Below are 25,448 nucleotides of genomic sequence, written 5' to 3'. Positions count from 1 at the left end.
CAAAGCGCTAGGGGGGGGGAATCCTGTAGCGCCATCATCACCATCATCATTTCTTCATCACCGCGCCGCTCCTCTCGCGCAGCTGATGCTAGCTCGAGCTGCGCGAGGTTGAGAACGAGCTGACACGCCTGGCGTGGCGGACGCTGGTAGCCGACGTGGCTCCGCTTCTGGCCTGGAATAAAGTGGCGAGATCGGCACGGCCCAATCGGTCGCCTTCAACGTCATCTCACGTCTCTTCTCTCGTCGCTACAATGTCACATTTCCTCGAACCCGTCATCAAACACTTCCCGCGAAACAGTGGCACATACCCACGGGCGAGTATGTGCCACTGATATGCGTGTATTTACCACAGGTGATTGACACCTACTATCTACCGAGCAACGACGAGAACACACAAGGACAATTTAACGCGCGAGCGTGGACAAATACCTGACGTCGGTAGCGTCATCCTAACGAATGTAAATAATAAATGTCAGAGACCCAGCTGAAATCCAACGCAAGCAGTCTGCGTGGCAGTGAAGCATCTTACCACAGAGCTACGCCATGTCTCGGAACTTTTTTTTCAAATAGACGCTAAGCTTCGTGAAACGTCAATAGTGGTTGCAGTGCTGCCTATACCATTTTATAAACGTTCCATATGTACATATTTGATACAGCCGTCACGTGGGGTTAACGTCAGTTGTGGTTAGGTGCCATGCGCTGAAGTTGATTTATTTAGCAGTGTCCAGGGCCAGCATCCTCGCGAGCATCAGCGCTTCATATCAGCTTCTGGTGTTGCCAATACGTATGTTCTTGTTGGCATCGTTGTGCAAGTTAAAAAAACTGGTTATATAAACATCTGCAACTCTTCAACATATGTCTGTGCGTGCAACATTTGTACGTATATTTGCGTCATTTGAAGACGTCTCGCTCAATAAAAAAATTGCGACATGCTCACATTCCGTCCGCATGCTTCGCATAAGGTCGATTACCAGGTACATGAAATTCGCCGAATTATTTTCAAGGTCCTGAACATTTGTATTCACACTTTCTGTGCCTCGAAAACTGAGACAGCAATGCGTGCACATAAATAAGCTTAAGACATGTTGCTATCACACCAACGGCTTCATCCTTTCAGGAAGACAGGCTTTGTTAAAGACGATAGTCTTTCTTGGGCACCTTCAACGCAAAAATTTTGGTCTGTCTCTCTGTACATTTGGCAGTTTGTCCACCCTTAACTGTACCTTAAACGGCACGAAAGTTTTTCTTTTTTCAATATTCATCACTGAATAGCAAATTTGGTAATAAGGCATGGGAATGGGCGAGGAACACAAATACCAAGCGCAAACGTGGTAATAATAACAAAAAAATCATGTAACGTATAATTTACAAGCACACCACTGTTGCTATTGCAAACGTAAGTGGTGCCGTCGTAACGCGACTATAAGCAGCATACTTGCGTTTTATCTCAGTCACGTCAGTGCGTATAACGTTTTACTTGTGCTTACTGTGTACTACATCCGTCCTCCTCGTAACGTTGTGCTGATGTGACGTATCCACCTTCCTCATTCGTGCTTCAGATATCATCGATTCCTACTGCACGTGGGATCTGCCAATTTTCGTTTCAACGCTCAGCGGCGTCAGGTGCAAATCGCTCGATGAACGTGGCCGTTTCAGCAACTCACCATCGACCTGTTTTCACGTAGCAATGATAATATCGCAAAACCACTATACGATTATTAAAGACGCCTTAAAGGAGGGCTCCGGAACACCTTGTGAACGTGCCCTGACATCGCACAGTACATGGGCCGTTCCATCGAAATGGCAACGCCGGGACCAAACCCGCGACCTTAGCTGCCGCTGTTCTACCGAGGCGGACCACGTAGCGAACGAAGAACGGCACCCAAGACCCCCTGCCGATTTTGGCGACAGATCACTGCTCAAGCATTTCGGGGCGAAAAAGAGAGGTGCAGGGCTGAAGAAGGTGACTATGGAAGCTGACTCGCAGAAAGTGAGGGCCAATCTTTATGTCGTCAGTTGTTACTTACCTACGGAGAAAGATTAGCAATGTTGAACGGTGACATTCTTTGGCGCTAAAGTGTGTCAACCATTTCTTGCACCCGACTTGGATGTTGCCACCTGGAAGATACCAATGCTGCGGTTGTTTGGACGATGCATCTTCCAGGCGATGGGAAGTCGAGCTAACGAGCTGCACACGCCAACGCCACCATCCATATGGTGGGCCGGAACGCCATGGCACGGAAGGCACCTGCATCAGACAGCAATCACCACATTCCGTGCTTGATAATACACATTTGCACCAGCGTCACATCATTACGTGGGCTGTTTATGCCGCCCTGCTTTAGTAGCTGGAACTACGATCAGCGTCTGTAGCCGTGCGGTACTCGCTCAATCGTGACTTGGGAGACGAAGAATAACGCTGCTCAACAGAGGGTAAAACAAATGCTAGTTTTGGGCAAAAGAACCTCGCGTCGGTGAGTCACACAGTCCAAGCTGTGACTGCGCCCTCTCAGGGGAGGCTGAATTTTGCTTGCGATCACTTAATGAACATCCTAAAATCAACAAGTGCAACATTAGCAGGTGAGTCACAACGCTTCGAGAGCGCAAATCATCATCCCCGTCATCATCGGGCCTGTTCAGATGAACCACAACGCTGAGCCATCGAAGATAGCGGTGTGCTTTTGTCCCTCCGCTGACTTCCCTCACACAGTTAAGATAGCAGAGGCGGGAAGTATGGGAGATAAATGTATCTTAGATACTCTTTTGGTGTTTTTTATCTCTATCACGATATGTCTCGCAAAATGAGTATACGTATTCCCGATAATTTCAATATTGTATCGTCGATCCTAATATTGCGGGAACCACGTGCACCGGCTGTCAAGAGATGGCGGCACGTGCTGCGCAGTAGCGGAGCGCGCGACCCACTTGCGCTCTTTGATGGGGCCGGGGGGACAGGTGTCTTGACTGCCACGAAGGACGGAGGCTGTCACCCGCACTGGCCGATCGCTGCTGCCCGAAATCGTTGTCGATGCGTATAGCTGTCTCGTCCCTGAGCCGACCGTGTCTTATGCCGTGTCTAAGCGAATAACTATATTTTTTTAGGTGAAGCCTCAGTCGTCCTCATTTTACCTACGGATGGGGTGCAGGAAGTCCGATACCCATAAGATTGAGCTGTAGGAACGCCTCCTCTATTTCATAAATGCGCCCGAGCCAGCCATTAACCCTCCTCTCCTCTGGCCCTTTTCTGCTCTATCCCATCGCATTGCCTTCACGTGTGCTTTGCGGTCATGGGGTAGATACTCTGTTACGCAGTGCTTCTCGATGGCAATCATATGAAGTATTTGTTTGTTCACTTGGATCCGTCACGCAGCCTCTGTAAAAGATACGTTATCTTGAGATAGCGTGTCGCCGTTCTCGACGCTATGCGGGCAAACAATGCGAAGCGTAACTGTAACGCTGGTGCATACACTGCGCTGTGATGCGGCGCCGACAGACGTATTATATTGGAGTGGGAAACACGACTATCGCATCTCCGGGGGAAAGTGCTTGTACGAAGGTAAGACGCAAGCAGCGCTACGTTGCGTCGCATCAAGGCCACCCTTTCAACTGAGACGGGCTGACCGCTCCTGTTGAGAAGCGCGCGTTTGCACGGAACACCACCGCACAAAATAAGAAACGTCCACCTGTATTCCGGTCCGACGCCAAACGACAGCCCACCTCTCGTTTTATCTTTCCTTTCTCTCTTTTTGTGATGGCACCGCTCGTAGCCACACTACTCTTCTGCGCACCCTAATGCGTTTGGCGTCTTTCATTGAAATCCTGGTGCCTTATCGAAGTATGTCTTGCGCAATGCCAGGGTTGCCGTTGGGTATATCCAAAAAAAAGCCAAAACGCAAGATAAAAGTGGCCGATCTATTTAATCCTATCGCGAAACGGTCTTTTTTTTTTTCATTATTGAGCATATAGTAACATCATTTAAAATAAACAAGAAAAACTTTGCGCACGCGTGAGCTTGGCCTGCAAGAGTAGAACGCGACAGCGTAATCGGGACGCAATCGCAAGCCCAAGTGCATGCCGTGCCGTGAGTAAACAAACGGGTAACATTGGCTCTTTCAAGCTCTACCAGAATGCCTACTGCCTACTTTATTGAGTTTCACCGTTATTGTTTAGTACCATGCCCACTGTGCCATCATTTTTTTTCCTTTTACGAATCAGTGAAGGGGCCACGTAAGCCAGCTTTTCACCTTTATTGTTGATGCTTTTGAAGCTGAGCGCTTTATAATGGGCAGGCCCTTAAAATGCCCACTTCGTGACATGTCTTGACATTTTGCGCGGTTCGCAATATTACAGACTCCATTATATTGTTACGGTTGAATTAATGAATAGGTGGATTTATTTACAGGGTGAGGATGAAGTTCGGCAGTCGCGGTAAAGATGGAGTCCTCAGGCCACACCAGACAACGTCGTCTTTCTCTTCTACCCACCGGGCACATACTACAGCCCGGCTCATACCGTAGCAATCCCCGGTTCACAGACGAAGCCCGCTGGGCGAGTATTAGTCACTGGAGGTATGAAACTTCTTCAGGCGAGCCATGTGCACCAACTGCGTTCGATTTGACCGACGAGAAGGTGTCGTCAAGTGTGCCACGACGTACGTCAAGTCAGTCAAGCGATCTACAATGACGTAGGGGCCTGTGCACTACGGTAAAAACTTCTGACATAAACCAGGTTTTCGTTGGGGGGTCCACAACCACACGAATTCACCTTTGCGGAATGAAATGGCATCATGGCATTGATCGTACCGTTGCTTGGAGCGACCTTGTGATGCCAGTGTGCGCAAGCGAGCAATTTGGCGGGCTTCTTCAGCCCGGCACAATGTTTCGGCCACGGACTCATCGGTATGGACCTTAAATGGGAGGATTGTATCAAGCGAGCTGCGTGGTGATCAAGCGTAGAGCAGGTGGAAGTCCGTGGTCTCGTGCTTCGTTGTAGTGTATGCGTAAGTAATAAATGGTGAGATCTGATCCCAGTTTTTGTGATTGGATGCGACGTACATAGCGAGCATGTTAGTAAGAGTTCGATTGGTACGTTCTACAAGACCATTCGTCTGGGGATGGTATGGTGTCGAATGTCTGAACTGTGAAGTGCAGAGGCGAAGCAATTCTTCCACAGCGTCCGCGATGAATTGGCGACCACGGTCACTGATGATTACTTGAGGTGGACCATGGAGAAGAACAACGGAGCGTAACAAAAAGGCAGCGACGCCATCAGCTGTAGAAGATGGTATCGCAGCGGTTTCGGCGTATCTGGTAAGCTGGTCGACGCACACTATTATCCAGCGGTTGTTGTTCGAAGATCGCGGAAACGGGCCCAATAGGATGATGCCCACTTGCTCGAAAGGCGTAGTAGGCGATTTTGCGGGGTGAAGAAGGCCATGCGGTGCACTGGTAGGTCGTTTGTGACACGGGTAGTTCTCGGAGCTCGAGACGTATTGTTTCGTAAAATCTCGCATTCGAGTCCAGTAAAAACGCTGCTGCACTCGATGCAGGGTGCGCATGAACCCAAGGTGTCCTGACGTTGGATCATCGTGCATAGTACGGAGAACGTCGCATCGAAGACTTTGAGGTACAGCCAGTAAATAACGTGCGCCGGTTGCTGAATAATTCGTTTTGCACAACAGTCCATCACGAATGCGAAAGCGACCACTGCCTTTGAGGTTCCGAGCGTCAACGAACAAAGGGTATAAAGAAAAATCATTCAATTGTTCTCGTTTGAAGATATTGGCGTCAGGAAACGTGTGAGAGACCGCAGCAAAACAGATGTCGAGGGTATCTGCACTGTCCTCCGTCGTGGTCATAGGTAGGCGAGAAAGGCAATGAGCGTCCTAATGACGTCGTCCACTTCTGTACGAAATGCTGAAGTCAAATTCTTGAAAAGCCCATCGAGTAAGGCGGCCAGAAGGGTCTTGGAGGGTAACAAGCCAACATAATGAATGGTGGTCAGTCACAATTGTGAATGGACGACCGTAGAGGTAACATCTAAACTTCTGAATGGCGAATACAGCCGCTAAACATTCTTGCTCTGTCACCGTATAATTCATCCCAGCTTTGCTTAGAGATCGACTCGTATAAGCAACAACATGCACTGCTTTATCATGGCGCTCAACAAGCACACGTCCGATGCCTATTCCACTTGCATCACTGTGCACTTCTGTAGGAGCAGAAGGATCGAAATGACAAAGAATAGGCTCAGATGTCAGTAGAAGTTTCAGTTCAGAAATTGCGACATCACAATCAGGTGTCCATTCGAGTGGGCTGTCCTTTCGCAACAAGCTAGTCAGTGGGTGTACTACGTCCACGAATCGGGGCACAAAGCGGCGAAAGCAGGAACATGGGCCCAAGAAGCTGCGAAGTTTCTTTAGTGTCAGGGGTGGTTTGAATGTGCAGACTGCTTCGATTTTGCGGGGATCCGGCCTGACTACATCTTTGTCAACTAGGTGACCGAGGACTAAAGCTTGTCGTTCACCAAAACAGCACTTCTTAGAGTTCAAAATCAAGCCAGCCTTTCCTACACAGTCTGAAACAAGGCTTAAACTGACGTTGTGCTCTTCGAAGGTACGCCCAAAAATGACGACGTCATCCAGGTAATATGAGCACACCTCCCATTTAAGACCACGAAGGACAGAGTCCATAAACCTTTCAAAAGTGGCGGGGGCGTTGCAAAGCCCAAACGGCATCACATTGAATTGGTACAGTCCGTCAGGCGTCACGAAGGCGGTCTTCTCCTTGTCTGAAGGGCGCATAGGTATCTGCCAATATCCTGATTGTAGGTCTATTGAAGAAAAGTACGAAGCCGAGTGTAAGCAGTCAATAACATCGTCAATCCTAGACAGCGGATATACATCTTTTTTGGTAACGGCATAGAGTCTTCTGTAATCAACGCAGAACCGCCAGGCACCATCTTTCTTCTTAACCATGATGACCGGTGCTGCCCACGGGCTACACGACTCTTCAATGACACCCTTCTTTAGCATTTCCTGAACCTGGTCGGCAATAACTTTTCGTTCTGATGACGACACTCGGTAAGGCTACTGTCGGATCGGAGGGGCAGTGCTGGTGTCAGTAGTATGGAGAGCACGAGAACATGGTAAAGGTAGTGGCTTCTCCTCTTGGCAAAAGTCAAACACAGAAGCATGTCGCCTCAACAGATGGCGTAACGTCTGCTGCTCGTGTGACCGCAAAGTGGCGCTAATCATACCTAAGATCTGCGACTCGTAACAGTAACTGCGCTTGCCAGAGACTGTACCTTTCTCGCTTTCATCATTGTTGATGACCGCTACCGAACTTTCAGTGGAATCATCGAAGACGCCAAGCTTCATTCCTCGAGGGAGCACAACCGGCATTGGCGAACAGTTCAGTGCCCACAGAAAGGTTGCTCCTTCATCAACATATACCAAACAACGAGGGACGAGTATGCCTTCCTTAGGACATTGAACGATGGCAGGTTCAACGATGGCGTCAAATTATATGGCAGATTCTGGGATGAACACCGCAACTGACCTCATTGACCATGGCGGCAGTGTCAGCTCATCAGAAACAATCAGAGCGTCCTTCGCGGCCTGCGGCGCCTCATCGACGAGGGCAGGAACAATGTCAGCGCTGACGAAAAGTTCACCGCTTCCACTGTGAACGAAAGCGCCAGATCCTTGGAGAAAGTCAAGAGCGAGAATCACATCGTGGGTACAACGTTGCAGCACAAGAAACTCTGTTGGGAACACATTTCCTGCCAATAAGACATTGGTGGCACAAACTCCAACAGGATGAAGTACTTGCCCACCAACACCACGAAACCTTGTTGATTCGCCCCAAGAAAACATAACTTTGCGGCCAATGCGACTTTTGAAAGAAAGACTCATAACTGATATCGTAGCACCAGTGTCCACTTGCACAAAAGCCATCTATTTACAGACGTATCTTGTTCTTGGACATTATAACTGGCGGAGGCATCTGAGGCGAATCCTGTTGTGCGACCTCACCTCCATCGGTCGCGCTGGCTAGTTTCCCGGCGGCGGCGGGGATGACAGGCGTCGTCCCGGCGAAGGGGAGCGATGCAGTCGGCCAGATGGAGGCGTCAAACTACCGTCAGACGCGGGAGAACTGCCACGGTGATTTCCCCGCCGTGAGGTACTCCTGGAATAGGCAGGCCAATGACCGTTGTTGTGACCAGTGCCCGCTGGCGGAAACTCTGATGGGAAATGATATCGGGATGTCAGCTCTCTCTGCAGACGACAGAACCGAACTATATGCCCGGCGATACCGCAACGGTAGCACACAGGGGCTTGGCGGTATGCATTTTACTCCTGGAAGGCATGGTGCTGACGTGGTGGTGGTACAGGTAACTTCTTCGTTCGGGTCGTAATAGGTGTTGGCTGGCTGATGGGGGTAACTGAAGCGGTCTTCGTACGTCGGCAGCGGGTAGTTATTGCGCTGTGACCTCGGTGGTGAGGGGGGCCTGTAGCTGCAGTCACCGATGCCTGCCGCGGCAATTGACACGGGAGGGCGAGAGGGAGGCGGTGCGGGTGTAGCTTAATTCGTACGGCGTCGGGCGAGCGTGTCGAGTTAGCTCTTCTCGAACGATCTGGCGTATTGTCGACGCGAGATCAAGCGGCATGTATTCTTCAACACTTGCCACGGTGGTTACATTCCGTAGGCGACCAAACTTTGGGGTGATACGTCGCATCTTCAGGGTCTCGAATGTGCGACAGTGGCTTATGACGTCGGTTACCGTACCAAGGCTGTCTTTGCTGATGAGGAACTGATACACGTCCTCGGCAATGCCCTTCAATACGTGGCCAACTTTGTCTTCCTCTGACATAGAAGGGTGACAATCTTGCAGAGCTTCAAGATTGCCTCGACATAGGTTGTACACGTCTCTCCTAGGATCTGAGCTCTCTGCAGTAACGTTTTTTTTGCCTGCTTTCTCTTAGCTACGGAGTCACCGAAGCACGCTCCTATTTCGGAAACGAAGCGATCCCATGACGTGAGAGCATCTTCGTCGTTCTCGTACGACACGAGTGCTGTGCCCGTTAAGAAAAATACTACATTGGTCAGCTGGGTCGCCGCGTCCCACTGGTAGTATTTGCTCACCCATTTGTAGTGAGTGATCCAGGTGTCCACGTCCTCGCCAGATTTGCCACCGAATGTGCGAGGCACTATCATATCCTGACGCAACCAGGGACCAGCCGCACGCGAACCTGGCACTAGCGATGCTGCTGGGACTGGTAGAAGGTCTGCAGCTGCGGGGATCCGGTTTCCTTCTTTACCGTGAGACATCTTAGCTGCCAGTGGTAACGGGGGCAGTCCAGCAAGGCGGCGGCTTCATCGTAGATCAGGCGCTTGAAGCGTCGTGTTGCTTGGTTGATTACCCAGCACCTCCACCACAAAACTGTTACGGTTGAATTAAAGAATACGTGGATTTATTACAGGGTGAGGATGAAGTTCGGCAGTCGCGGTAAAGATGGAGCCCTCAGGCCGCACCAGACAACGTCGTCTTTCTCTTCTACCCACCCGGCACATACTACAGCCCGGCTCTTACCGTAGCAATATGCATATATCCTTGTTTCTTCCCGAAGCTGCCGTAGAATACCTGATTGCCACGCAAACGGCCCGACATCAGTATTTATTTTATTTGCATATTTCTCAATTTTTTCGGTCATGCACAAGATAATTACTTTTCGCTGGCAAGCAACGATGCTGACGCCGACGTCCAAATCTCGGCGCAACAAGCTAGTCAACGCTGTCGCATTTTTATTTTTAAAAATCTGTCTTTTTCCCCTGTTCTAGACCATCAAGCCACGTGCAAATAAATGATCATTTTTTTAAATTGCGCGCGCTTGCATATGCAGAACAGCTAGAGTGATTGCCCGAGTAAGAATGAAACTTTTCAGAGAACCAGTAAGTAGGAACACTAGTCGTAGAAGAAAAGTCACAGACTGCGAATTCCATCCAGCTTCAAGAAACAATATCTGCTCGAATGAAAACAATCACTTCAGCTTCATTTTCTCGCGGGTCTCCGTTCTTGGCAAGTTCCCACGCATTACAAACGGGCTCGCCAGCGTCAGCATCAATGGCGTGAACAGCATGCTAGCCCTATGCGTTTGCCAAAATGCGCCCAAATGTCGGGTCTTAGCTGATATACATACTTCAATCGATTCTGCAAGTGATATTGTATTGCTGTTCAGTTCTATACGCCGAGTAATTTTTTTTAACGACCGAATTCTCGGCCAACTTTCCACAGTGCGTCACATCGAACATATATCGGCGAACAAGTACTTCCTCTCTCCGTCTTAGTAAACACGTCGCGCTGAAGTGGACTGCTGGCAGGTGGTGGCTGACACGTCAAGAAAGCTTCAAAAAATTGGGTAAGAGCGCCAGGACACAAGTTCAAAGTAGCCAGAAAGTAGCCGTGTCACCAATTTGAAATTTTTGCTGCCATAAAATGTCGCAAAGTAGCCAATTTGGCGCAATGTAGCCACCAATGAGTGCGTCGTTGCTAAGTCTCTAGAGTGACAGAATGGCGCTCCTTGACTTTTCGTGGCTTTCGGGCATCATCAAATAATTATAAAGATAGTTTGGACGTGAGAATGACTTGCGAATAAAATTCTAAGAACCATCGCATTAATGGTGCCGACGTGAGATGCAATAGAACAAGCATTTACCTAGAAGGAAATATTCTGACGTGCTTATATGTGGTGGTTTTTTCTGCTCAATTATTGAACAAGTTATTTTAATAATAATTTAAATGTTGACCCAAGGGCTTTGTCTGCTGCCCACCGTTTGCGTCTCATGCGTTACCTGGGCCTGTATAAATACGTTCCCTGCTTTATTCCTATAATTTCGGCCATCTGCGAATGTAGCATTATTTCATATTACGCGACCTTTATTTAAAAGCCTGGAAATATTTAACAAGCAGCATGTACGGCGCCAACAAAAAAAAGGAGATTGGTCACTTTGATATGTGCATTGGGGTGTCGAAGCGCATTCGTCCTCAAATTAAATGATGCGTAATTCAGCTTACGTAACTAATTAGGCTCAATGCAAAAGTGCCATAACGACAGGCACGTGACGTTAAAGCCACGCCTAGCTTTCATTCTGTGGCGGTTCACCTTTTTTGTTGTTGTTTTTATATTTCTTTATGTTTACGTCAAACGCCCTGTATACTTATTCCTTTTGGTCGCTCAATGCGGAAGGGTCTTTGCCTTGGATATTTGACTTAGATATATATGTTTTTATTTTTAGTTCACCACAAAGTATTCGTATTCTTACAAATCTGCTGGCAGAGCTATCAGTGATAATCGCCTACGCTTTGTGTCAATTTTGGAGGAAAATGTGCGCAAAGAAACAGCTGAGGCATGCTGCTCACGTGGAAATTCAGTACCCAGGATGTATCTTGTTTTTAGACAAGTCTGGTATTGAGACAATGTAAAAGGCTTCGCTTCGCCCCGCTGCGGTGGTCTAGTGGCTAAGGTACTCGGCTGCTGACCCGCAGGTCACGGGTTCAAATTCCGGCTGCGGCGGCTGCATTTCCGATGGAGGCGGAAATGTTGTAGGCCCGTGTGCTCATATTTGGGTGCACGTTAAAGAACCCCAGGTGGTCGAAATTTCCGGAGCCCTCCACTACGGCGTCTTTCATAATCACATGGTGGTTTTATTTATTTGTTTGTTTAGTACATACCGCGAACGGTTTTGAGACGTTGAACCCCCCATATCAATCAAGGCTTCGCTTCCTTGTTATGCAGTGTTCTCCAGATACTGTAATCAGCCAGCATGAATAAACTATTTACTTTGATCTTCAAGTATTTTTTTTGTCGCTGGGCATCAACAAGCCATTCCTGCCACAATTCTCTGACGAGTCAGCCCAGTTTGCCAAATCTGAATCCTTCAGGCAGCCTATATCACACAAATCGGGGTCGCTGAAGACAATGCACTTATTGTTTACGTGGACCGCAAGCAGACCGCAGATCGGTCGCAAGTAAGTCCATCGCGAATCGCTGTCTCCCATGACGTCACACTGCGATGACACGTCACGGCGAAGCCACCCTGTCTATATTGAAAACGACAGGATGTTTTTCAGGTAGTGGTATTATAAATATATGTGATGCATTTACAGGAGCCATAGGGCTCATTTAGGGTTCTTGAACGCACGAACTTATTTGGAGACACAAGCTCAATATATTTAAAATGCGTGCCAGTGCTCGTCTAAGATTCGAAAACCCGACCAAGAACGCTCGTCGAAAGTACCGACCGTGAGAGTTGTGGCAAGTGGCGTCCTTGAGGCGGTACACGACCCCCGCAGGGACGTCGTTGCTCAGGTCCGACGTGGTCAGTACCAAGGGTTCACCTGCACTCGACCAAAGAAAGCGAAAAGGCGTCTCACGGAAACGTCCAACCATCGTTATTACCCTCTACGCACCGTCAGCGTCCGTCGCTATGGTGAGCACGTGAAAAGGGCCACTCTGCTGGTCATTGCACGTCTGAAGACAAAGGTCCTCGGATATCCACGTGTTCTGATCCGCCACTGGTCGAAGTGCGTGCAGTGACCTGCGACCAAAGTCTTCTAGTATACAGAGCCACAAGGTAGAGCTCACTCATTTCTAAAGGTGCGCTAAAATGAACGCAGACACCGTATAGATACGAAAAAAAATACAAAACAAACGATGCTAGGCACCTCTTGTGTTTCTTTCGTACTACGCAATGTCTGTGTTCACATAAGAGACTACAAAGGCACGCTCATAGGTTGACAGTAAAATACACAACTATTTTCTCGCGGTTCGACAAAATGCTTTGAAATCAGAGCCTTCCTTCCATCACTCTAAGGCAAAAGGGTGTGTGGTTCGTCCTTTTTGGGACTAATGGGGCTGCCACCACCATTAATCTCTATAAGGACTAACGGCACCAGGTCTAACAGTTAGTCCCCTCAAGCTCAAGGGACTAACATTTAGCCCACACATTTACATCTTAGTGAGTAACCGTTAGTCCCACAGTTCACCCCAAAGGACTAACATTTAGTCCTCACACTTGCACCTTATAAAGCAACTGTTAATCCCCACATTTACACCTTACCGGGTAGCCGTTACTCCTCACAGTTGCAGCTTGCCGGACAAACGGTTGATCCACTCAAATACTCCAATCGGATGAACTTTTTGTTCCTAGTTCAAACATTGTTTTTGTTTATTTTCCACCAGGCCTAATACTTTTTTCGCCTGTTTTTCTGCGCAGTGAGCAACAAATGGCGCATAAAAGAACACGCGAAAAAGTAGTTAGCCACCTATGTGTAACTGCTTTCACAGTCACGGCAACAACGAAAGACAAAAGTGAGACATCGAAATCTTTTATTTTTCTACATACACATGAAGTTTCCCCATTCTTTTAGGTGAATTCATGGTGAAATGTACAATAGCAGTCTCGTTGTCAAATCTTGTTCACTCCTTGTGGAGCTCCTCCGACGGCAGCGATAGATGATAAGCATTGCAGACGCCTGTGCACGCAGCCTCCTGCCTGTTGTGTTCTCACGGCTGCACGTACAATACTATAGTAAAGATAGTTAGGCACACCTCACAGAAGATGAAGATGCACGCATATGACAAGTACGTGCACGTTAATATAAAAACAAGCGTAAGAATATGACACACAAATAATTTTACCTTCACATCTCGCAAAATCCTTCTGAAGCTGCTCTGACGAAAAAGATGGATGACGGGCATCGCAGACGCCAGCACTCAGTCTTCCGCACGGTGTGTGCCCACGGCTGCAAAATAAGTATGTAAAATAGTGATTCACACATGACAGAGGTTGAATACAAATGCACACGTGCAAGGTGAAATGAAAACATATGTGAAATATGACATGCTCATAATTTCTCCATCATGTCACACATCGTCAAAGACTCATTTCGATCCCCATAGCGCAACTGCTTAGGAGCGGCGGCTGCAGACACAGCTCCGCGAACCACCGTGCCGCTAACAAGTCGGCGAGTCCTAAGCGAGCGACGTCGTTCAGCTCGAGCAAGCGAACGCGAGACCAAACACGAAACCGAACGCGGAGTGTCTGCCGCCAGACACGTAGCTGGGTACAATATGTACCTAGCTACGTGTCTCTCGGAATTTCGTTCCCTCTGCATCAAGAGGCACATGTGGGGCACAAGACTCTTAAAATGAGAACTCAATTTTTTTACACGTACAACGACATAATGAAATAGAATACAACATAAAATTGGCCCCTTGAGTTCACTGTGGACGAGAGCGGGAGGTCCGTTAGGTGGCGTCCGGGAGTGCAGACGTGGACGCGTCTGCTCCCGCTTCTTTAAATGTTTTCGGACATCTTTCTTGTGTTCTCCACCGATCCATTGGACTTTCCTAAACCAGTTTTGTGCAAGCTATCTCACGACATCGTTCTCGTTGGGGTGAGTGAACTTTTCGGCGAGTTATTGAACTTCAAGTGTGCGAAGCGAGGGACGCGTCTCTAGGACTAACCCCTCGGCTACGAGTACGGAGCTAGGGTTCATTTCGAGGCAGCGCCGGGCCTCGTCAGGCCCCTGCCGCACCTGACTAGGCAGCGAGGATGCCCGAGATGGTGACAGTTGAAGGCATGGATATCACTCCGGAAGAATTCGACGGAGCGGGGTGGACCACCGCCCTTGGCGCCCGGCGGAAACGAGATCCGGCAAGGAACGCAGCGTCTGCTACCGCTGCAAAGTCTACGGCAAACACAGCAAAGAAGCATGGTTTCAACGCTCGCTCCCTCTCAACAGTGCAGAAGGTTGTAGCCGCTTCGCGACTCCCTCGGCTGCCGAGAGACCAGATAAAGGTCATTGTACGGCCCCGCGGAGGGCTTGACGTTTCGAAGACGGACATGGTACTGCTGTCGAGAGCTCTGACTATGGCAGCTGGGCTCACTGACCAAGAAGCATCGGAAGATACAGTCTGCCCCAACAAGGTACAGAATATTCTTGTTATTTCGACTCCGGTCAGATCCAACGCAGTCGCATACGCTGGAATTCAGAAAATTCACACGAAAGTCGGCGCATTTGATGTTTCTGCCTACTTAGCCGCCCCGGAAAACACTTGTAAAGGCGTCATCAGGAATGTTGACCCCTCGATAGAAGAGCACACCCTCAGAGGCATGATTGTCAACCAACGAAACCCGACCGCCATTGAAGTCAAGAGAATCAAAAACACGCACGTTGTTGTGATACTCTTTGATGGGCTTCGCGTTCCCAAAAACGTCATGTGCGGAACGGCCTTAGTGCCGTGTTCCCTTTACAAACGCCAAGTCGATGTTTGTCACGCCTGCGGCCGAGTCGGGCACCGGGCCGACGTATGCCACCAGAGCAAGGCAGAGAAAAGTAAATGCCACAACTGCGGAGACGCACTCTCAAACGATGCTGCAGAAGCCCACCGTTGCACTCCGAAATGCAAGCTCTGTGAAGGTGATCACCCAACAGGTGACCGTTGCTGCAGCAAAAGATACCACATCCCATATGTCGTGCGACGACGCCGAAGACAAAGACGCCACCGCTCCGAGAAAGAAGCCAACGCTGACGAGGTTAACGACCTCGCGGACATGCAACCGGAGATGGCAGATGGTTCCACTCCCAAGCGGCGCTCCAGCTCCAGAGGGCGTTCCCGTTCCAGAGGACGCTCCCGTTCCAGAGGACGCTCCCGATCCAGACGGCGCACCCGTTCCAGACGGCGCTCCCGTTCCACAGCGCACTCTCAATCCAGCGGGCGCTCTTGCTCCTGGGGCCGATCCTGGTCGAGATGTCCTGGCAAGAAAATGACCTGGGCCGACATGGTTCGCGACAGCGGCTCTGCACCGACAACATCGACAACTTCAAAGCAAGGTAAGGTACAGCCAGAGCATGTGGCAGATCCACGAATGCACACACTAGAACGGGAAAACAAAGCACTCAAACAGGAACTAGCTGAACTGAAGGCAACTCTCGCCAGGCTAGAAGGACGTATCCTAAAAGACACACCGCCACCCATCCCTCATTCATCAGGATCTGTGGTCGCGTCATGTAGCCCAAATAAACGCAGAGCCGTAAACACCGAGACAGATGACGACACATCAGACGTAGACGACTTTATGTCCGACGTCAGCGAAGCTCCTTCTAACGCCTTAGCTAGTGACAACAAAGCCAAAAAGCACCGCAAGACGAAGAGTAAGTTCAGTAAATTCCAATCAGCAATTGCCGACATTAAAGAGGCACTCATACAAATTTGCGGTAGACTCGATCGTCTGGAAAGACCAATTGCTCAACCCAGAGCCACGAGAAGAATTCCCACGCCGGACCCGGGGTCCATGTCTTCCCAGGGACCCCAACCTGCGCTGCCGACATCCCCTCAGCCACCAGGTCCAATAGGTGAAGCGAACACACAGGGGGTCATGCCAAGTCAGCACCATGGATAGCACACCACAATTTTTCAAGATCTGGCAATGGAACTGTAATTCATTCAACAAAAAGAAAGCTAACCTAACGCAATTAGTACGATCATGTAAAGAAAAACCACATGTCATCATTTTACAGGAGTGCGGGGCGGAAAAGTACATTCAAAACATGTCCTTTTCGGGGTACAGGGTTTCCAGGCCAACCCTGGACCCCGACTTCAAACAAGCCAGGGGCATTGCCACCCTCATCCGTAAGGACATCAGCTTTATGGACAGGGACACCCCGACATACAAGAAAGGCCTGGAATCCATGATAACAGAAATCATTCCGAGTCGAACTCTTAAAGCCCACCTTTACATACTGAACGTATACAGTTCTCCAACCGACCGACTCAGGAACTTTACCAAACTCCTATCATCGGCGGTGTCGCAAGCCAAGGACCGGCCGTTGATCGTTGCCGGCGACTTCAATGCGCACAACAACGTTTGGGGCTACAGTACCAGTGACAGGAAAGGTCTTAACCTTGCGGAGTGTGCAAACAACCTCAACTTGAAGTTAATCACGGACTCAAGGTTTCCGACACGCAGAGGCAATTCTGTTCAGCGAGACACCACCCCCGACCTGACGTTCCTCGGAAACGCGGAAGGGTCGTGGGACAATCTGCAAGAGGACCTTGGCAGCGACCATTTCATCTTAGAAATCAACGTCCGTATCACACCCGCTCCACCTAAGACGTACAGATACGTCGACTGGGACCTTTTCCGAAGAATAAGGGGTAGCGAGGACAGCCAAGGGGAAACCTTTGAAGAGCTTCTGGAAAATCTGAAAAGTACGGTGGCAAAAGCCACTAAAGAAATAACCTTGGACCTGGAGGTTCCAGTCATGGACTCCAGACTCGCACACCTCCTGGAGGCGAAGAATGCGCTAAGAGGACGATGGGAAAAGCAGAAGCTAAACAGGAGGCTGCGATCTAAACTAAGGGAAATAAACAAAAAAATCGAAGAACATTCCAGAGAGCTGAGTGCGCAACAATGGGATGAGGTTTGTAATGAGGCGGATGGTAAAATGAGACGGGGAAGCAAGTGGAGCCTTCTAAAAAACCTATTCGCCGACAGCAACAAACCGACCAAGAGCAATGCTCGAATAATGCTCGACAGACTCGTCCACCTGCACACGATTGAAGGCACTAGTCCTCAGGATTTTGCTAACACCCTGGCAGACATATACCTGCCGACAGAAAGCAAATCAGTCCCCTGGGACGACCCGGCATGCGAGTACAAGGGGACACCTCAACGCTCACTGGATCGTCCATTCGAGGTCTCAGAGATTGTGCACGCCCTTCATGGCCTTAACGGCCGATCGGCCCCTGGTCCAGACGGATTAACTAACAAACTTCTCAGAAACTTAGATAACCAAGCCATACAAATCATTACAAAGAAAATAAACGAAGTATGGACGGAGGGCCGCGTACCGGATGAATGGCGAACTGCCAATATAATTCTCATCCCCAAACCCGGAAAACCGCTCCATGCCGAGAACTTGAGACCAATATCCCTTACTTCGTGCCTCGGAAAGGTCGCCGAACATGTCATTCACAATAGAATTGCAGAGCACATCGAAGCAAACAGCCTTTTTCGCCACAATCTCATAGGATTCCGAAAATCACTATCAACACAAGATGCCATGCTCCTTATCAGGAGTGCTGTGATAGACAATAAATCACGGGACGTAAAGGGCATCCTGGCGCTCGACATAACGAAGGCCTTCGATACGGTCAGGCACGAACATATCCTCAACGAAATCTCCAGTTTACATCTCGGAGAAAAATTTCACAACTATGTCAGATCGTTTTTGGCGGACCGTACGGCTACCATAAACATCGGACAAATCAGAAGCCGTAAGCACAAGCTGGGAAACGTCGGCACCCCCCAAGGGTCAGTGCTTTCGCCACTTCTTTTCAACATCGCAATGCACGATCTGGCGAACCGACTCTCGAAAGTTCGTGGGGTAGGACACGTGATTTACGCAGATGACATTACCATCTGGTCCACAAGTGGCCCACTAGGCTCCCTGGAGCAGAACCTACAACATGCCCTAGACACCACACAAGCTTTCCTACAAAATACGGGGCTGAAGCTATCTACGAGCAAATCAGAGCTCCTTCTGTGTAAACACGGCCCCAGAAAGGGACAGCTCCTTAGCTCCCTCCCCGTTCACTTACACACCAAGGACGGAGGTAGTATCCCAATATGTAACACAATCAAGGTCCTGGGCATGGTAGTTGGTGCTTACAGCGGTGACAACGCGGAGGCCCTCAAACGTATAGAGAAAAGTGTCTTCAACTTCACCAGGGTATTATCAAGGGTCAACAGTAGAAGGGCTGGTCTGAAAGAGGACAACCTCATGAAAGCATTTCACGCCTTTCTCATCAGCCACGTGACTTACGCCGCCCCCTTCCTCAACTGGAAGAAGACAGAGCTCAACAAAATTGATACATTAATTCGAACAGGATTGAAAAGGGTCCTGAGCCTCCCTCGCAACACTAGTACGGAACGACTCTTACAATTGGGCCTGCATAATACAGCTACCGAACTCTTTGAGGCACAGCGGCATGCACAGATTAGTCGGCTCTCACTCTCAAAGGCGGGCAACGAGATATTGTTTGAAGCCGGTCTTCAGCCTTTCTTCATGCCGCCAGAAAAGTCCCAACTTTGCACACAAGCCAGGAAAGCGATAACAGTTGACCCGATTCCCAGAAACATACACCCAACCCACAATGAAGGACGACGAAAAGCGAGAGCCAAGGCAATACTCGCCAAGATCATGTGCAACGATACGCAGGTCCTCTTCGTTGATGCCGCAAAATATTGGAATCGAGGTGCCTATGCAGTCTCTGTGGTGGACGCCCATGGCTCGCTCGTCAACGCAGCCACGGTAGTTACCAATTTCACCCACGAAGCAGAGGAAATGGCCATTGCGCTAGCCCTTCGAAGCTGCACTGAAGCCTCTGTCATTTACTCGGACTCTAGAACAGCTATAAGAACTTTTTCGGCGGCCCTAGTCTCTTCGAAGGCAGCTGCGGTCGTTAACAGGCTTTTCAACCACGAGACGAAGGAGGAAAACTTTCGGTCTTCACACATCGCATGGTTCCCAGCCCACATGGGAAACATTTCCGGCTTTGCTGGCAACCCAAACGAGCGGGCACACACACTGGCGCGAGAGCTCACTTTCCGCGTCAGTGGTTCGCCCCCTCGCTTAAATGCAGCCTGCAGGAACCTCGACTACAAAGACCCACTTGTATCATATCACGAACTCACCTCACATCATAGATTAGAACGTCGAACTTTTCCTCCTCCTCACAGAGATCTGAACAGAGCACAAGCAATCACTTACAGACAATTGCAGACACGTACATACATCACACCAACGACACTAAGCAGGATTAATCCGGACTTTTCCACTGCATGTCCACACTGTGGAAACGAGTATAACAATTTCGACCACATGCTCTGGTTGTGCCCTGCCAACGTGGGTACAGAATTTTCTGACCAGTCCTCCTGGGACTCCGCCCTTCGAAGCACAGAGCTCATCGCTCAGCTCAAGGCTGTCCAGAGGGCCCGGGCCGTCGCCGAAAGACTCTGTCTACCGGTCCCGACCTGGGTGGAGCCGCCGGATTGATGGCGGGGCTTTCGGCACCGCTTTCTTTCTTCTCAGGACCTCAATAAAGTTCATACTCACTCACTCACTGGACGAGAGCGCTTTTCCAAGGCCATGATGAGAACAAAATTCTGCCGCGACTCGCCAGCGAAAAACCGTAAGGTGGAGAAGATACTCACTAAAACGCATGGCTGAATGCGTCTGCATTAGCGTTTACCTTCTCTTTCTTGTAGCGAACGTCCAAGTGTTGTTGTTGGGGTATCATGCTCCACCTCGGTAACCGGCCACTTTTAGGCGACATCTTATTTACCCAGGTTAGAGGACAGTGATCCACTTATACCACAAACCTCGAACAGTAGACATAACTGGCTAGCTTTTGAATGGCCCACACGAGGCAAGCGCATTCCTTTTCAGAAGTACTGTACGCCTCTTCTCTGCAGCTCAGTTTTCGGCTTAAATAAAAAACTGGCCTTTCGTTACCAGAGCTGTCTTCTTGGCGTGAAATAGCTCCTAACTTCAGCACTTTCAAAATCTCCTCTTTCATGATCTCATTTTGCACAGAGGAACTTTGATACCACTTGCTACGGACTGGCTCTTCAAAAGTTAGCTTGATATCATGTTCAATCACCGTCGTCTTTCCTGAACGGTCCGAAAACAAGTCTAAATTTGGGAACAATCTTCCTCAAGTTTTCCTTCTGGACGTTACTCCAAGATTACATCGAATGCCCTTTCGATTACATAACTAGAAGTCACAAATTCTGCTTCATCTTCCTCTGGAGGATTCGAAAGCAGATTTACGACCGCCTGGCGTTGAACATATGGTTTCATCAAATTACTGTAGTAAATTTTGTTTGGCCACCTTTCTAGTTTCACTTCCTAAACTTTATCAGAAAGCTTCAAGACTACTTTCGCAGGCCCATCGCAATGAACTTCAAGCTTGTTGTTTTTGGACAGCCGCAGAAGCATTACCAGACTACCAACTTCAAAGGTGAATTTCTTCGCTAATTTGTCGTAGTACTCCTTCGACAACACTTGTGCAGCCCTCATGTGGCTTTCCACAAACTCTTTCGCTTTTCAAAGCCTCTGAAGAAGGTCTAGAACACACGCAACTACATTAGGGTCATCATCGAATCCCTCCCGGGATTCGCGTAGCATTCGAGATGGTGTTCTCCAACTCCTGCCATACACAAGCTCTGCAGGGCTAAAACCAGTGCTCTCATGAAGAGCTGATCTAAAAGCGAACATAGCGGGAGGAATACACGCTTCCCAGGCGCATTCGTAGAGAAGAGCTCTCAGTCTCCTTTTCAGAACAGAATGTATACGCTCTACCGGATTAGATTGCGGGTGTTGAATCGAGCTGTGCACTACTGTTATTTCACATTTATTCAAAAAGGTAGAGGTAAGGCAGCTGCTGAAGATACTACCGTTGTCGCATTGAATTTCAGAAGGAAATCCGACGCGTGCAAATATAGATAGCAGTGCATCCATGGCATGAGGGGAATTGAGCTCCATAAGTGGCATCGCTTCTGGAAATTTCGTCACTGCACAGAGCGCCGTCAGGATGTACCAACAGCCTTGTTTTGAGTCTGGCAATGGCCCAACGAAATCAATTATTACACGCCGAAAAGGTTCTGTGATAATTGGCACAAACTTCATGGGTGCCTTCCACTTGTCCGTAGATTTTCCCGCTCTCTGACAAGTGTCACATGAGCATACGAAGTCTTCGATATCCGTCCAGCATTTCGTCCAATAAAACTCAAGGGAAACTGTAGCCTTGGTCTTCTTTAGGCCGAGGTGCCCTGCTCACGCGTTTTCATGCACCAGTTCCGATATTTGGTGAAGATACTTTTGTGGCACCAAGAACTGCTCATACTTGTGATCTTGCGCATTTGTGTAGCTCTGATAGACGAGCCCTGCTTTCTCAAAAAAAGAACCATTCTTTTTCTTTTTTCCCCAAGTTTGCGCTTTCCATTAGCGCTTTAATCGAGAGGTCCTCACGCTGCTCTCAAATGAGTGTTTCTCAATCAACCCTCGACAGCTCACTCCAACTGGGCGAGAGCGTTGCACCCCTCTCGCTCTGACTCATTGGTGCCATGTCATCTCCTCCACAGACCGCGCCAGTCGCTTCGGCGACGGGCCGCTCGAGTGACTGCTCAAACGACTCACACGGAGAATTTCCTGTCTGAGGTTCCCTCGACTCGCCGCCAAGGCCACAAAGATCAGCATCTTTTAGAGGTGGTGTTTCACTATTGAACGAGATCAAAACCCTGCGAAAGCTTCCGCGCTTGCGATCGCGAAAGGGCCATGTACGCTAAGTTGGAGAAGAACGATTAACCCTGCTCTTTGAGAATCTGCTCAGAGTTAATAAAAAAAAGATAAGGAAAACGATCGGAAAGCGCGGCTGACACAGCCGCTTCGGTGCGAAGCTTACCGAACGGGCCTTCAATGACAACCGTAGCGATTGGTAAGCAAGCACTCTGCTCCTCGGCGACTTGCCTAATCCACGCGCATTCTCCTGTGAAGTCATCCGGAGACACAAACGAAGGATGGGCAACATCCATGGTTGCCGCTGAGTCTAGCAACGCTCGACACGTTTTCCCATTGACACTAATTTCCTGGAGATACGGCTCTAACAACCGCATGTTCTTTTCCAATTCTCGTATTATTGCGAAAGCAAACTTTTGTTTACAGTTTAATGCCATGTGTCCTTCCTTTTTTTGAACTTGCAGCAGCTTAGCGACTTCCGTGATTCAAACGCCCGTGTGGTATCAGTGCGTTGTTTAGGAACCTCACTCGATTTCTCCGCTTCCGTTTGCCCTTCTTCTACAGTGTACTTGGTAAGAGACGGCTCCTTCCTGAAATACGGTGCGGAGTAGGTTTCCGTTGATCAGGTTTCTTTGATAGCCCCGCCGCGGTGGTCTAGTGGCTAAGGCACTCGGCTGCTGACCCGCAGGGCGCGGGTTCGTATCCCGGCTGCGGCGGCTGCATTTCCGATGGAGGCGGAAATGTTGTAGGCCCGTGTGCTCAGATTTGGGTGCACGTTAAAGAACCCCAGGTGGTCTAAATTTCCGGAGCCCTCCACTACGGCGTCTCTCATAATCATAGAGTGGTTTTGGGACGTTAAACCCCACATATCAATCAATCAAGGTTTCTTTGATAAGCTATCTTTCATTTCATCCTTTTCATCGCGCATTGCCCTTCTATGCAACTTTCGGCGAGTACAATACTGCACAGCTAACTCTGCTGCCTTGTTAAGCTGCACTTCGCCAAGTTTGTGCCGCAGCCAAAGCTTGACATCATCCTCGATGCAGCGGTAGAATCGCTCCAATGCAATGCATTCTACCACTTTATCGTGATCGTGACACACATCTTCGCCCTTGAGTCATTCTATCAAATCGGCTTTAAGACGAAACGCGGAGTCAACGTGTGACTCAGTGCCCTTTTTCACTTCCCGGAACGTTTGCCAGAAAGCCTCGGGTGCACACTTATAACGTCTCAAAAGCACTTCCTTAACCTCGTCATAACTATCAAACACTTCCCTCGACAAGAGCCTTATCACGTCGGACACTTCGCCGGAAAGAAGAGCTAACAGATTCTGCGCCCAAAGAGACCGCTCCAAGGCATTTCACTCGCAGACGTGTTCGAACTTCACGAGATACTTCGTCATGTCCTCGCCGACTCCGAACGGTGGCAGTCGGTCCCGAATTCTATGACCGCTGACCTGAACTATCGCAGAAGCAACGTTAGGCGCCTGTGAACACTGTAGGATTGCCAATTCTATTCGTTTAAACTCGAGGTGCTTTAGTCTCTCGGCCTTCTCACGGCGTTCTCGCCTTTCAGCTCCTTCGCGTTCACGACGCCTTTCAGCCTCCTCACGGCGTGCTTTCATATGCGCCCAGGCCTCACTGACTTCCTCAATCATCAATATTTTATCCTTTATGATCTCAAGGATCGCTTGCATTCGTTTTGCACGGCCCAAAGTTCGGAAAGTTCCTCACAAATTTCGATGAGCTCCTTCACTTTAAGGTTCTCCATCTTTCACACTAGCCTCTTGCTGTTCGCCACTGTCAAGAATCTACTTGCCGCACCCGCTAAATGTCCACTAGAGAAACGCGTAAGCAATTTTCAACACTACCGTTTTTACACCCTCCTCATTACCATTGGTTTCAAAGCACTCCGGCATGGCTTGAAACTATCAAAGCTCACTCCAATGCTTCACACAGCCATTCTCTAAACTACTATAACCTGTGCTAGAGTAGTCTGGTGAATTGAGGGGGAAACATCAGGCACTCACCGCATCGATGTCGCTGACGCCGGCCGATCCCGCAGCTGCCATCCACTGTTACGAGGCGCGACGCCAACGCAATCCCGAAGGCGCCACTGCTCCGAAACTCGCCTCTGCCAAGAACACTGGCCATTTGGTAGCGTATGTTTCTCAACTCGCGACTACTTCTGCGCAGAACTGATAGACGAGCGGACAACACGATGGTGAGTTAAGGCAAGGTTTATGTACAGCATAGAAATAGAGGCGTTACATATTCGGCACCGGGGCCCGACAGCTTAGGGACTCGAAGAGCCGAGATAGCTTCTCTCTGACGCATAAGTCGGCTGCTTGTCGGCGCGCCACTTGGCTTTTTTATAGGCACCGGGTCATCCATTACGTCACCACCCTCCAATCGGACTCGCCGCTGGTGGTCTCGGCTTCCCCAAATCGGGAGCCGCTGCACCGCACCCAAGAATAAATGACGTTGCCACGAATTGCGTAAGCCTCGCCAGACTGGATGGTGCCGCTTGCTTCATCGGGTCCATGCGCTCAGGAATCTCGCCGTGCGTTGCGTAAGACAGACCGGCACCGCTGATTGATGCCGTCGTTGAGCTGATGGCGCCAGGCGGGCTCGCTCGATGGCACTGACGCCTCTGCAGAGGCAATGATGTTCGGTGTGGACTCCTAGGCATAACAGCACGAAATTACATCACACTGCTACCAACCAGCGCACGCTTGTGGTTAGCTTTACAACAAAAGCAAACCATTTGCACCGAAGCCAACGAATGTTTCAGCGTCGTACAATCCGCGAATACCCTTATGCAAGTACCTACGTTTTCACATCGCCGAAATTCATTGTCTAGTGCGAGGTTCGCTTTCAGCGACGACGAATACCGATGTTGAAAATAAACACCGTGCAGATAAATATTCCTCCGTAGGCACTACGCCATGTTTCGGGCGTCGTATATACTGTCTACGTTGCGACGGAAACTCCGTCGATTTTTTTTTCAGCCGATGTTCCTCGCATGGGCTGGTTCATACGAACTTGGCGGTAGAGGCCTTCGCTGGGTGCAGATGA

General features: G+C 49.4%; 1 protein-coding gene across 1 annotated transcript in view; it reads right to left on the bottom strand.

Moving 5' to 3' along the window:
- Positions 1-1,981: 1,981 nt before the first annotated feature.
- LOC119178557 (HHIP-like protein 1) overlaps positions 1,982-25,448 on the bottom strand; it is a 192,561-nt gene continuing 169,094 nt past the window's right edge. The window contains exons 6-8 of the mRNA XM_075884967.1: positions 12,472-12,599; positions 12,304-12,399; positions 1,982-2,248 (exon numbers count right to left, since the gene is read on the bottom strand). Of these exons, the coding sequence (XP_075741082.1) occupies positions 2,181-2,248; positions 12,304-12,399; positions 12,472-12,599 (292 nt within the window). The 3' untranslated portion in view covers positions 1,982-2,180. The remainder of the gene's footprint in view (positions 2,249-12,303; positions 12,400-12,471; positions 12,600-25,448) is intronic.

This window comes from Rhipicephalus microplus, chromosome 2, assembly GCF_043290135.1.
Source record: "Rhipicephalus microplus isolate Deutch F79 chromosome 2, USDA_Rmic, whole genome shotgun sequence".
Lineage (NCBI taxonomy): Eukaryota > Metazoa > Arthropoda > Arachnida > Ixodida > Ixodidae > Rhipicephalus > Rhipicephalus microplus.
Note: the sequence above shows the minus strand (reverse complement) of the source record. Positions and strands in the feature narration are given on the sequence as shown.